General features: G+C 40.1%; 1 protein-coding gene across 19 annotated transcripts in view; it reads left to right on the top strand.

The window, feature by feature from the left end:
• The first annotated feature begins 228 nt into the window (after window positions 1-228).
• Window positions 229-14,395, top strand: part of EHBP1 (EH domain binding protein 1) — a 348,209-nt gene continuing 334,042 nt past the window's right edge. For 3 of the 19 annotated variants that reach the window (XM_082746622.1, XM_082746617.1, XM_082746630.1), the window contains exons 1-2: window positions 282-366; window positions 1,519-1,917. In XM_082746622.1, the coding sequence (XP_082602748.1) occupies window positions 1,814-1,917 (104 nt within the window). In that variant the 5' untranslated portion in view covers window positions 282-366; window positions 1,519-1,813. Of the gene's footprint in view, window positions 687-1,518; window positions 1,918-14,395 lie in introns of all 19 variants that reach the window. The other 16 variants (XM_082746623.1, XM_082746631.1, XM_082746621.1 and 13 more) reach the window with 11 other exon arrangements.

The raw sequence follows: 14,395 nt of genomic DNA, 5'->3' as shown, positions 1-14,395 counted from the left end.
GACCGACGTCCACCTTAAGCAACCATCGTCCCGTTCACTATAAACACTCCTTACTCCTCCCGCCTATCTTTTCCCTCTTCAAGCCAATCAGAAGAGTGGGCGGGATCGTCCCTGCTGGGTTCCTTTTTTTTTTTTTCCAAAAGGGTAGACTGTGCGCCGCGGTCCGGCTGGGGGAAAAACACCTCCAGAACTAAGGGGTGGAGCCTATGTTATGGGCACCCAGGTCGGCCAATGAGATGCCCCCACCGCTGAAAGGCCCGGCCGCCGAGATGGGCGGGGCACGCGCGGTGCCGAGCCAATGGCGGCGGGGCGGACGGAGGTTGAGCCGCCTTGGGTAGGGTTAGTGTGAGAGGTGCGGCGGGGGAGGTAATGATGATGGTGGCGGAGGAGGAAGGCGGGGGAGGGGGTGGTGGGCACTGAGCGGCGGCTCTGTCAGGGTTTTGTAGGGTGGGGGACGGTCGCGGGGCGACTCCGTCCGGGAGGGGGCGGGCGTGAGGCGCGCCGTCCGCCTGAGGGGCTGCAGACCCCGGCTCCCGCGAGCGCCGCGGCTGGCTCGGCTGTTCCATGTGGCTCCGGCGGGGATGGAGGACTTGGTGGCGGCGGCGGCGGCTGCTGCTGCGGCGGCGACGGAGGAGCGGCGCTGAGGAGGGAACCGGGCCAGACTGAGCCCGACAGCGGGATTAGAGGTGTGAGGAGGGGGCGGGAGTGGACGTGCCGCGGGGTCGGGTCTTGGGGACAGGGCTGGGGTCTTCTGGCATCGCCTGGGTGACAGGGACCGCAGGCGAGCCACCGCCTGCCACCGCTGTGGGGCAGGGGTCTGGGCTCTGTGCATGAGGAAAGGAGGCTCCGGCGGTCGGTTCCCTTCGAAAGGGGGAGGGAGGCACCCCACCCCGCACCGTGCACTTGCCCCGCTGGTCACTGCTTCACGCCCAGGCAGGAGTTTCCATTTCCCTCCGGCTGGCAGCGAAGGCGGGGAGCCCGAGTGGCCTGGAGCCGGGACCTTGCCCTCCCTTTGCCTTGAGATTTCCCTCCACTCCTCTTTCCCCATCCATTTCCCCCTCCGACTGAACAACAGCATTCCTCCTCGCTCCTTAATTTGTTCCAAGCACATATTCTAGGACTGGAGGCTATTATTTATCAGCTGAAAAACAAAGTTTATTTTGAAATGTTCCACTCCTCCCTCTGACTGGCAGTGGACATTAAACAGCATCCCTAGACTTTCCCGCTCTGCTCGCCTTTCTGTGATGCTAGGAGGGGGAGGTAGGGCCCCGACTTGGCGTTTCTCGATTGTTGTTGATGCTGATTACCTAATGTGTTGCTCCACGTCTTCGGTGTGAATTGTAATTTCTTCCTTGATGTCTTGCACCCTTGATGTTACTGGCTTTTGAGGTTGGTGTTTTGTTTCATTGTTTGAAAAACATGCGGAGAACTGAGGTCTGTTGCAGTGTTATCTAACATGGGTGGGTAGTCACTCCTCATGCTTCTCTCATATTTTTCTCTCTTTGTTTTGCTTTTCAGTCCTCCAGATCACACATCATATAGTCCCCGAGGTGGAATGGTGATGTCTCCATGAGGGAACCTCCTCTCATTCATCCTGTCATGTGTATCATACTGTTCTTGACTGGGCCATTCATCTAAGATGGGATTTACCCTATGAAACAGGGTGAAGACTTATGGACCCCAAACATCATTTCAAGTTGTAGTTGAGTTTTTTAAAGTACAGACATACATGCAAAGCTCCTTTGCTTTGGGCCCTCTGCTTTGTTAAAGCTGCTGTATTGCTAACCCAGAATTGCTCCAGTGACTGACCATCATGGCTTCAGTTTGGAAGAGACTGCAGCGTGTGGGAAAACATGCATCCAAGTTCCAGTTTGTGGCCTCCTACCAGGAGTTGATGGTTGAGTGTACCAAGAAATGGTAAGACATGTCTGGGGGTAGAGTTTACTATGGCCTAAACTCACTGTGGCCTAAAGTCAGCTGACAGCTGACACACCTTTCTGTAGTGCACGAGTGTGTACAGGCTGGGCAGGGAACAGATTACTCTAACAAGTATTGCGGTATGCACTCTTGCTGCTGGTATCATCCCTGTGGGTTTTAATTACTGCACTTCAGTATGGCTCAAAGGAGTGTAACTCTGAGAGCTTACTAAGTACAGTAGATTTGGTCTTGAGGTCTTTCATCATTAGTGTTAGCATAACCTTGATTTTTTTTATAATTTGAAGGAGATACAGAAAATGCTATTGAATATTGTAAACATGCGTATGTATTATTGTAACATGTATTTTAATAGAGTTATAATATAGAAATCTATATTCTTGGGGGGTGGTGATAATCCGTTTTATTTTGTTCTTGATTTTTCATTTGTCTTGGTTTAAAATAAATAATTTTTCATTATTTTAATAATGGAATGCCAGTCCATAATACAACCTTAGAAATTCTTTTGTTATATGCTTAGTCAGGCAACTGTATTTTATTTTAATTGCCTAATGGGATACATTTCTTGGCCAAACTTAAGGAAGCAATTAGTAGTTCTGGCCTACGATTTGCTTCTTTCTACTTGAGCAAAGTAAATTTAGGGCTTTCTTTTTACTGTCTTGAATGGTAAGCAAGAATTCTTATTTAGTAAGAGGAAAAGAGTTAATGTTAAGCAAATGGTCCTTTGGGTTTTGTCTTATTACAGTGTTTAAATATTATTACTGTGGAAATAAGTCCCATTTTATTGTCCACAAGGACTGTAATCTCATGTCTGTATTAGCTCTCTTTTTAACATGCTTTTTATTACATGAAAAAAATAACTTGCTCTGTTTTAGAACTCTTAAAGTATATTTGAATATTGGGAAACCAGTTTCTGAATGCTTTGCTCTTGGACTTGTTAGGGATGTTATTTTATGTGCAATTCATGAAATACATGCACTGATTACCTACTTTACACCAGGCACTGTGGCTTTAGAATTGAATATGACATAATCCCCACCCTCAAGGAGCTCACTGTCCAGGGTAATGACAGTCATGTAAATAAATTCACTTATCATGGTACAGTAATACAAATGTGTATGATGTAGGGATTTTAATCTGTCTCCATAACTTAACAGTTGGTTATCCTTGCAAACAGTTTATTTATTTCTCTATGATTTAGTTTCCATGTCTGCAAAAGAAATAATGGTACCATTTTATAGGAAGAGTTATTGTGAAGATTCAATGAGTAATTTAATCCCCAATAAATGCCATTATCACTTACAAAGTTGGCAGTGGAGGAAATAACTCTTTAAGGGTGGAGGGGAAGGTCTTGGGGTGGCTTCCTGGGATCTGAGTTGGATTCTGAAAGATTCATAGTAGTTGGCCAGAAAGCCAAGGGGGAAGAAATGAAGACTATTCTAGACTGAAGCAATAGCCTATGCAAAAAGTATGGAGGAATTAAATAACATGGGATGTGCTGGAAATTCAAGTAGTGCAGTTTGTTGATGGGGCTTAAAGTGCAGGATGGGGGCAGGGCAGTGGGATATGATGTTAGAGCAGCAGGCGGGATTCCAATCAAGGAAAGTTATGTGCTTGTACTATTATATGTGTCTTGGACTTTATTCTGTGGGTTGTAGTGAAAGGTTTTGAGCAAAAGATGCATTAGGTTTGCATTTTGGAAAAATCACTTGAATGATAGTGTGGAGTAAGGATCATAGTGAAAAGGGTGACTGGAGACAGCAATGTCTGCCTACTGTTGCAGTAGGTAAGGTGAGGGAAAAGGCTTAGACTAAGGCAGAGCACAGGAAATGGAGAGGCACACTAGGACACAAAATGGTTAGGACTTGGGGCCTCCTTTCAGTCAGGGGTCTGGAAAGGATGGGGATGAGAGAGAGGGAAAGGCCTAGATTGACCTCCCAGGTTTCTGGTTTGGAAGACTGGGTACTTACTAACCAAACTAGGAAAAGAGGAATATCCTCATTACAAATATTTTTTAACTAGGCAGTGTACTGGGAGTATCAACTTAAAGATGGTTAAATCTGAATCTTTTTTTTTTTTTTTAAGGGATATAGAACATATCAGGTCATTATCTTTAGTTACAAAATCAGTTTCTTCCCCATAGTTTGCAGTATCACAGAAATTTCTTTTCCCTTTGAGATGTAAGTTATTGTTAATATGTCTCAATGTGAAAGCAAGAATGAAAATTTAATTCGATTGCAGTTGAACAGATGGTTTGATCAATTTTAAGGATGGCCATTATGGTATACCTGTTAAATTGAGTCTTTCTGATAAAACTTTCTTTAATCTTTCTTTAAATATAGAATCTTTCTTTAAAACTAGAAGCATTTGGGTGTTCTAGAATTTTCAATTTTATAGTAATAACATAACATGGAAGATAAATTACAAGTGTTGAGAGGATAAGAAAATAGATCTGGTATAGGGAAGAAGAAATAAACTTTAAAAAGAGAGAACAGATAGCATTCCATTGGTATTGTGTCTTTGGAGGTAACTTGTGAATATAGATTTCATTGTCTTTTAGAACCTTGCTACTTAAAATGTTTTCTGAGAAGCAGGAGCATTTCTAACACCTGGGACCACCTGTTAGAAGTGCTGACTCTCAGACCATGCCCTAGACCTACTGAGTTAGAATCTGCATTTTAGTAAGATCCCCAGTTTGCATACTAAAGCTTAAGAAGCAGTATTTTAAAATAATGTTTTCAGCTTTCCCAAGTGTCCATTCATGACTCTAGAATAAAGTATATTCAAAATACACTGACTTCTGCATGAATTTGAAACTCAGGGAATGAAGATGAAACTCAGGAGATTGAGGAAAGGCATAGTGTGTTGATGGAAGAGGGTCATGGGAATCAGGAAATGTTTTTCAAGGGAGAATGTGTTCTTTCTGTCATTAAGGAGAGGAGAATATTTCCCACGTTCTTTTGCCATGGCCATAGGGTATGAGCCTGGATATGACAGATAACTGGATGAAGGTAAGGGTTTAAGGATATTTTTTTTAGATCTAGGCCATGAGCAACCCAGTACTTTACCTTTGATCGAAGGATGGATTCTATAGATTAGAGGCTTTGGGGCTTCTGCTTTCTCAAAGTTCTTTTCTCTGTTGCTGTGTTATGGTATTTCACCTTTGCTCTCGCTGATGGGGTGTGAGTTTCTTTAGTTCAATAGAATCCACTTCCTGATTCTTACATGTTGTTGTGGTTCTAGAACATAGGTCAGGAACAAAAACCTGAATGACTTATTAATCTGAGAGAAGGACACTGTACTGCGAGGTTTTCTATTCCTTATCACTCCTTGATTGCCATGTTAAGGCTCTAGCAAATATGGAGATGACAGAGGTTTATATTTCCTACTCTTATTGTTGTCTCCAAGTCATTTAATTATTAATCACTTAATTGACAAAGCTGTTGGCAAGTAATGAGGCCACCGGAGATGAGTTTGCGGGAAAGAGACCGTGTGGTCCTTTTTCTTAGTTTATTTGTTACCTGGTTCTTTTATCATTTGTGGGTTTTTAGATTCTGAGAAAAGTCTTCACTCTATGAACTCTCAGAGGTTATTCAGGTATTTAAGGAAACTACTTGAAAGTTGACAAGTTTTGGTTATAATTTAGGTTGTAGAGCTCATTTCTGATAGGAGCTCCCTAATTTATGAACCATTATATATGAGTATATATTATATTGTATGTGTATAATGTGTATGTGTCTGTATCATCTGCCTATTTGAACATATTTAATCTAGTTTTTATATTTCATCTAATTCTGTTTTAGCATTAAAAAAGTATTTAAAGTAATATAAAATTTTCCCTAAAAGGCATAAATATATTTGTTTCTGATCTTTCCATGTCATATAAGAATTCCTTTTAAAAAAAAATTATAATTTATTTTAAAAACAGGTAATACAATCACATGGCTCAATATTGTAGGGGTACCAAAAGGGTTGTGTGTGTGTGTGTGTGTGTGTGTGTATCCCTGAAAGTAACTCCTCATTTTCTCTATTATTCCACACCTCTTTGCAGACTTTGTGATTCAGGATTTGAAAAGTGAAAAACATCAACAACAATAAAACTTTCCTAGTGCTTAAAAAGTTTGTGATGCTGGCCTGTTAGATAAAATATAAACTCCTTAATATGATATTCCAGGCTCTCTCTAACTGATCCTAATTTAGGTTTCCAGTTGGACATTAGAATGTTGCATGTACTCTGAGTATTACATCAGTTTATGAAGGCCAAATTACATTCATAAGTACTTATCCAGATCCACTTCTTTGGATGGCTTAAGCAAGCATTTCTCTATTGGCCATTTAATACAATGAGATACATCATTGTACTTTTGAAGTACATTTAAAGAATAATTGGATACAGCGTTTTTTAGGATTGTGTTTTAGGATTTTCTGGGAGGCCATTGAGTCTAGAACAAAGGGTATATGATAAAGAGGTGAGGTCTGAGAAGTAGGTAGGGGTAAGTTAATGTATGGCCTTGAGGTCATGCTAAGGGCTTTTGGATTTTAAATGCATAGGAAGCGGTTGGAGAAGTTTGAGCAGGGAAGTGATATAATATGATTTACATCTCAAAAAGATTATTCTGGATAGTTTATGGAATATGAATTGTCATGAGTAAAGATGGGAGCAGGAATACTAGTTAGGAGGCTATTGCAGTAGTCCACGTAGCAGGGAGGTAGTGGTGAAGGTGGTGAGAAATGGTCAGATATATGCAGCTAACACACATATACTACCACCACATTATACTGAGGTGTAACTTAAACTTTTTCATCCAGTAAAATACATCACTTTTAAGTGTATAGTTCAGTAGGTTTTGACAAAGGTATACACATATGTAACTGGAAACAAAGTTTTTGAAGTTGGTAAGACAATGATGGATTAGATAGGTGGTAAAGTGAGAGATTGCTAAACAAGCAGGTGAATGCAGTGTTAATTTATGGAGGGGAACACCTGGAGAAGAGAAGGTTTGTTGTGAGAGGGAAATCAAGAATTGGTTTGCTTTTCTTAAAGTTTAGGAAATCCAGATGGAGATCTTAATTAAGCAGTTAATTATAAGAGTCTCGAGGTCAGGGGAGTGAAGGGGTTGGAGTCTCTTTGTATATAGATAGAATATATATAATCATGGGGTGTTAAGTAGATTATGAAGGACTGAGCCTTGGGATACTTCAACATAATAGGGGTAGGGAAGAAGTGGAAGAGCCAGCAAAGATGACTGAAAAGCCGAGTGTAAGGAGAAAAATTAGGAGAGTGTATTCTCCAAGGAACCAAGTGTACAATGTTTCAGGAAAGAGGTGTTTAACTGTGTCAGATACTGTTGAGAGGCTGAGCAAGATGACAGTGGATTTGGCAGGGTGGAAAGGGCTGGTGACTTTGAGAAATGGTTTCAGTGGAGAGGTGGGGATCAAAGCATGATTAGATTGGGTTAGAGGGAAGGTGGTGAATATGATCAGTATAGATACTTTTCATAGAGAATTTTGCTACAAACTAGAGAACTAGGTAGTAGCTAGAGAGGGACAAAGGGTCAATGTATATATTTCACACAGAAGAGATGGCAGCACATTGAAATGCTGATGGAAATAGTAAAGAGGTAAAAATTGATGATGTGCTGAGAGAGGAGGTAACTTCAGGAGAAAAGTCTTTGAATAAGAGGACAGGAACAGGATTTAGTACACAAGTGGAAAGGTAGAACTTAAGTAGAAGCAGGGACAATTGATTGAGGCAGATGACATGGGCAGAGAAGCAGGCTAAGTTGGTAGATTTGGTGCATGAGGGTGTGGATATTCTCTTCTCTTGGCTTCTGTTTTTTCGTGGAAATAATATTAGAGGTCATCAGCCAAGGGAGAGGTGACAGAAAGAGGTGTCGAAAGATTGAGGAGAGAGGAGGTATTAAATTGTCAAAACAAGAATTGACTGGGGAAATGCAGAAGGATGAGTAGTGCTGAGGACCTTCTTAAGTTTGTGGTCGTAAATTTAAAGTGAATGCAACCAGCAAGTTTGTAAATTTTAATTCAGCTCTGTTCCTTGTTTGGGTGCAGGCATAAAATAGGCAGAGTTGGATGTAACCAGGGATGTTTTTTCTTCAGAAGTGTATAACTGAGAGAAAGAAGGGCAGGGAAATTGAAAGTGAATGCACAGGACTGATTATAGTGATGAACCATGGAATATGAGATGGGAAAGGAGGGAAATAAGGACATGAAAGTGAGGATGGTCAATGAAAAAGTGAAGAGAACAATGATTTTGATATGTTAAAGGTGGGGTTGGTTTAAGAGTGAAAAGAGCTGGGAATAGAGGTAGGAGCCAGAGTGAGTTGTTCATTTCTGGAGGATGTGGTTAATGGTATAATGACAAGGTAAAGGTGGTGGTCTCCTTTGGATCACATTTACTTACCAGGTTAAAAAAATAAGCACATGGGGCCCCTGGCTGGCTCAGTTGATAGAGTATGCGACTCTTCATCTCAGTGTTATAAGTTCCAGCTCTACTTGGGTACTTAAAAATAAAATCTTGGGGCGCCTGGGTGGCTCAGTGGGTTAAGCCGCTGCCTTCGGCTCAGGTCATGATCCCAGGGTCCTGGGATCGAGTCCCGCATCGGGCTCTCTGCTCGGCAGGGAGCCTGCTTTCCTCTCTCTCTCTCTCTGCCTGCCTCTCCATCTACTTGTGATTTCTCTGTCAAATAAATAAATAAAATCTTTAAAAAAATAATAAAATAAAATCTTAAAAAAATTAATGAAAAAAATAAGCACACATCCTCAATGTGTTTTTAATTGTGCCATATACATTAAATAGGAGTATGCCTTAATTTTTTTTAATTAAGTAGAATTTCTTCCTATATTTGAATGGGTCATCTTTTGTACTATCAGACTGTAGCTCAGCTAGTTTGGGTATAACAATGGCAATTTGCGGTTGAGATAGAATGGAGGAAAAGATTTTGGGGAGTGAAAAGGTTGGCCAAGGAATTTATAGGCTGAAGTGTGGGACAGATTATCTCTGTGGCTCTTGAAGTTGCCAAGAAAAATAGGAGGAAAAATGGTGTAGATAGTCAGGTGCTAAAATCTTACTGAATGAGGGGATAGGGCAGAAAGTTTTACTTTGTAGAACTTCCTGTTACAAGTTATCTGAATCTTAAACACCTTATTCCTTGAAAGGAAATAGCCGAATTGTCTTTTCCATTTGATGAATTGTCAAAGGTAGATTTAATTTTAGTAGGTAATAAATTGATATGTTACTTTGTTAGTAATTTTATGTAGTTTTATGGAATTTTTTTTTTAAACTGGAATTGTTACATGTAGTATTTTGTCTAGATTTTAAATATTTATTTCACGTGAAATTCAGCTGTACAAAAGTTCAATTATAGTCGGTTTTTAAAAATTTTTTAGTTTTTATAAACATATATTTTTATCCCCAGGGGTACAGGTCCGTGAATCGCCAGGTCCACACACCCACAGCACTCACCAAAGCACACACCCCCGGCAGTGTCTATAACCCCATCCCCCTTCTCCCAAACCCCCTCCCCCCAACAACCCTCAGTTTGTTTTGTGAGATTAAGAGTCACTTATGGTTTGTCTCCCTTCCAATCCCATCTTGTTTCATTTATTCTTCTCCTACCCACTTAAGCCCCCATGTTGCATCACCACTTCCTCATATCAGGGAGATCATATGATAGTTGTCTTTCTCCGCTTAACTTATTTCACTAAGCATGATACGCTCTAGTTCCATCCATGTTGTCGCAAATGGCAAGATTTCATTTCTTTTGATGGCTGCATAGTATTCCATTGTGTATATATACCACATCTTCTTTTTTTTTTTTAATTTTTTAAATTTTTTTATTTTTTTAAAAGATTTTATTTATTTATTTGACAGAGATCACAAGTAGGCAGAGAGGCAGGCAGAGAGAGAGAGGAGGAAGCAGGCTCCCTGCTGAGCAGAGAGCCTGATGCGGGACTCGATCCCAGGACCCCGAGATCATGACCTGAGCTGAAGGCAGCGGCTTAACCCACTGAGCCACCCAGGCGCCCCTATACCACATCTTCTTGATCCATTCATCTGTTGATGGACATCTAGGTTCTTTCCATAGTTTGGCTATTGTGGACATTGCTGCTATAAACATTCAGGTGCACGGGCCCCTTCGGATCACTACGTTTGTATCTTTAGGGTAAATACCCAGTAGTGCAATTGCTGGGTCATAGGGCAGTTCTATTTTCAACATTTTGAGGAACCTCCATGCTGTTTTCCAGAATGGTTGCACCAGCTTGCATTCCCACCAACAGTGTAGGAGGGTTCCCCTAATTATAGTCGGTTTTTAAGGAAAATAGTGAAGCCCCTGAATGCTGTAATTCGATATTGTAATACTTAAATCACGATTTCCTCCACACCAGATTCAGTATGCATCTAGATTGTTGGCAGACTTTGGCCTGGTCCAAGCTGTTTCTTTTGTAAATAAAGTTTTATTGGAATTTGGCCATGTCCATTTGTTTGTAGCTGCTGTCACACTAAAATGGCAGAGTTCAATAGTTGCTACATAGACTGGGTCGCTGCAGAGTTTAAGATATTTACTATCTGTCCTTTTAAGAATGTTTACTGGCCTCTGCTCTAAATCTTAGAGTTACTTGCAGCTAGTATTTGTGGAATCGAGTTTAGTACCTTTTTCTCTTCACTATGCCCAACCTACAGACTTTTAGTTTAATTTGTAGTCTAACTGGGTAAGAATAGAGGAGAGCCTAGGGGCACCTGGGTGGCTCCGTCTGTTCAGTATCGGACTCTTGATCTCAGGGTGTGAGTTCAAACACCCTCTCCCCACCCCCTCACCCCTGCTTGAACATGCATGGGGTGTGGAGCCTACTTAAACAAAACAAAACAGACCTAGAGGAGAGCCCATTGTGCCTGCCTTTCAGCCCTATAGAAAGCAGCTTTTATTTATTTAAAATATTTAATTTATTTATTTGAGAGTAAGAGCATGAGTGGGAAGGAGGAGCAGAAGGAGAGAGCAGCAGATTCCCTGCTGAGCAGGGAGCTGGACGCGGATCCATCCCAAGATCACTGGGATCATGACCTGAGCTGAAGGCAGATGCTTAACTGACTGAGCTACCCAGGCACCCCAAAAGAAACTTTACTATAGCTTTAAGGAACATTTATATCTGTGTATGTACAAAAATACATATTTTCTGTCTGTGCGACCTTAGACAAACTACTTAACCTCTTAGTACTGTATCTGTAAAATGGTGATGATATTAACAGTGCTTCCAGCATAAAGTTGTTTTGACAATTAAATAATACCTGTAAAGTGGATAGAATAGTGCCTGATATACAGTAAGCACTCAATAAATGTTACCCATTGTAACACTTGTAAATTATCTGATTATTTAAGTGATAAGTTGTTTTGACAATTAAATAATACCTGTAAAGTAGGTAGAATAGTGCCTGATATACAGTAAGCACTCAATAAATGTTACCCATTGTAACACTTGTAAATTATCTGATTATTTAAGTGATAAGTGATGAAGAGAACTATTTAGACAATAAGGGAGAAAAAGCAAGAACACTGAAAATGTAACTGCAACATTTAAGAGTGTTAGAGAAAGACAAACTAGCACAGAAGTTTGGAGTGACCCGAGAGGTGGAAGTAAAACAGGGAGCATGCTAGCAAGAGGCACTGTGCTGAAATTAACCAAGTTTTGGCAGTACTTTGGCTTTTTGGGGAAAGGGACGACATATTATTGCTTCTGGAGCTAAGTCATTCATATGGTTTTATAACTTTGTTTACTTTTTAATCACTTCAAGTAAGTAAGTTGGTTAAGGAGACTAATTGAATTCTTCCAAAATAGAATTCATTTGCTAACATTTGTGTGTGTATCCTAAGGTGACTATGTGTGATATTTATGATACATTTCTTTTTTTTTTTTTTAAGATTTTATTTATTTATTTGACAGAGAGAAATCACAGGTAAGCAGAGAGGCAGGCAGAGAGAGGAGAAAGCAGGCTTCTCATGGAGCAGAGAGCCCGATGCGGAGCTCGATCCCAGGACCCTGGGATCATGACCTGAGCCGAAAGCAGAGGCTTTAACCCACTGAGCCACCCAGGCGCCCCTATGATACATTTCTTTTTGACAATTTTTTATAAACAATATTTTTCTATCATGGTTTTTTTTTTTTAATGAATCCATTTAGTACATTGTATCTTTCAGTAATGTGAAATTCCCTTTCTTTAATTTGGTATCAAATTTTGGTTTATTATTTTAAAGGTTGATTTTTTTAAAAATGAAATTTTAAGGGATTATGTGAAGAGATTCTACTCTTATAATGTAGGTTAGTTTGATGTTAGTTTTGCAACTAGATGCTCAGGGACTTTAGGCATCTTTAGAAATGTGCTATTGATGTATCAAATGTGTTTGTTCTTATTTTGTGGGAAATTTCAACAAAAGAGCCACTGAAGTAGTTTACTGCATGATATAAAAATAGTCCAATGTTCTGAAGAAAAGTTGCACAAGCTTTTTCAATTGAATGTTCAATAGGGATGTTCATATAGAATTACAACAGGATGTTCGTTTATGTTTGTCTTATTTAATCGCTGTTATAGTGATATTTTTAGGCAGCTTTGTTAACTGGCACTTAAAGATTTTCTTTAGTAAATTTGTTCTATTAAAATATTTCTTTTTGTTATTAACCCCAGTGTTGTTATTTTTTTTTTTAAAGATTTTATTTATTTATTTGACAGAGAGATCACTAGTAGGTATAGAGGCAGGCAGAGAGAGAGAGAGAGGGAAGCAGGTTCCCTGCTGAGCAGAGAGCCCGATGTGGGACTCGATCCCAGGACCCTGAGATCATGACCTGAGCCGAAGGCAGCGGCTTAACCCACTGAGCCACCCAGGTGCCCATCAGTGTTGTTATTTTAAAAGTACTTTTTAAATGAGAAAACACTTAAAAAGTTGACTTTAAAGCTCAGTTAACAGTAAAAACATTGACTTTAATCAAAGAAGTTATCACTTTAAAAGTTGATCCTCTGCCTATGTCCAAAAGAGTTTGTCCACTTAAGAATTTAAAATAACATTATGTTGACTAATTTAGGTATATAAATAGAACAGAGATAGTCTTAGAGGAGCAGAGAGTGCATGTTACTAGATACTTAGAAGGAGTTACCACTGGACACGGGACTTGGTTCTGAGTTTACTGGCAGCTGAGGCAAAAAGGGAAGCACATTGGCTCAGGTAAATTTCTTCCGGCTAAAGAAAATATCCAAATTTTTTTGCAGAGACTTTTTTTAGGACTAATTCAAAGAGGACTTTTATTGTGAGGAAAGAAAAAGTTTGACATTGGATAAAGTCTCCAACTATAAAAGACTCAGACTGTGAAATTGGATAAAGTTTACCTAGTTTTCTGATCATCTTATTTGTTTATTTATTTAAGATTTTATTTTTTTATTTGAGAGACAGAGATCACAAGTAGGCAGAGAGGAAGGCAGAGAGAGAGAGGAAAGACCAGAGAGCCTGATCCGGGGCTCTAACCCAGGACCCTAAGATCATGACTTGAGCCTACGTCAGAGGCTTAGCCTACTGAGCCACCCAGGTGCCCCTGACCATCTAATTTATTTATTTATTTATTTTTAAAAAGATTTTATTTATTTATTTAACAGAGAGAGATCACAAGTAGGCAGAGAGGCAGGCAGAGAGAGAGAGAGGAGGAAGCAGGCTCCCTGCTGAGCAGAGAACCCGATGCGGGACTCGATCCCAGGACCCTGAGATCATGACCTGAGCCGAAGGCAGTGGCTTAACCCACTGAGCCACCCAGGCGCCCTGATCATCTAATTTAAATCAGAGGTACAACTTGGATAATTTAGAAGAATGGGTATTTAACATAAATCAAATTCTGTGCTTTCTAGTACAGAAGCAAGTAACCACATGTGGCTATTTACATCTTAAACTTAAATTACCTTAAATTAGATGAAATTAAAAATTTAGTATTTCAGTCTCATTAGCCACACACATTACAAGTGCTCACTAGCAACATGTGGTTAGGGGCTACTCTCCTGGATAGTGCAAACATGGATCATTTCCATCATGAAAAGTTTTACTGGTCGGTGTTGGTTTAGTTATCTCCTCTTAGACTAGCTGATTTCAGAATCTTTGGAGTACTCTGCAGATGTAGAGATTTCCTTGTCCATTAGAAAGCCTGAGCTTGTAGGTGTGGAATGGTGCTGGCAATTCTGTCATTTTAGAAGTCCCCTGATCATTTAAACTCCTTCATCAAGCCAGGTTTTCGAACTATTGCATATGATTCTTTCTCTTGTATCAGTCTGAGGTACGGCTTTGGTGGGTGCTGCATGGCAATTCCTATTAGTACTCCAGAAACATTTATTGAATTGAAAATTTGAATTCAATTTTGTTTCTTTTTTTCCAGCCATTTTTGTAATACGTGTGTATGCATATGTGTTACAAGT

The sequence above is a fragment of the Mustela nivalis genome, assembly GCF_964662115.1.
Source record: "Mustela nivalis genome assembly, chromosome: 8".
Lineage (NCBI taxonomy): Eukaryota > Metazoa > Chordata > Mammalia > Carnivora > Mustelidae > Mustela > Mustela nivalis.
Note: the sequence above shows the minus strand (reverse complement) of the source record. Positions and strands in the feature narration are given on the sequence as shown.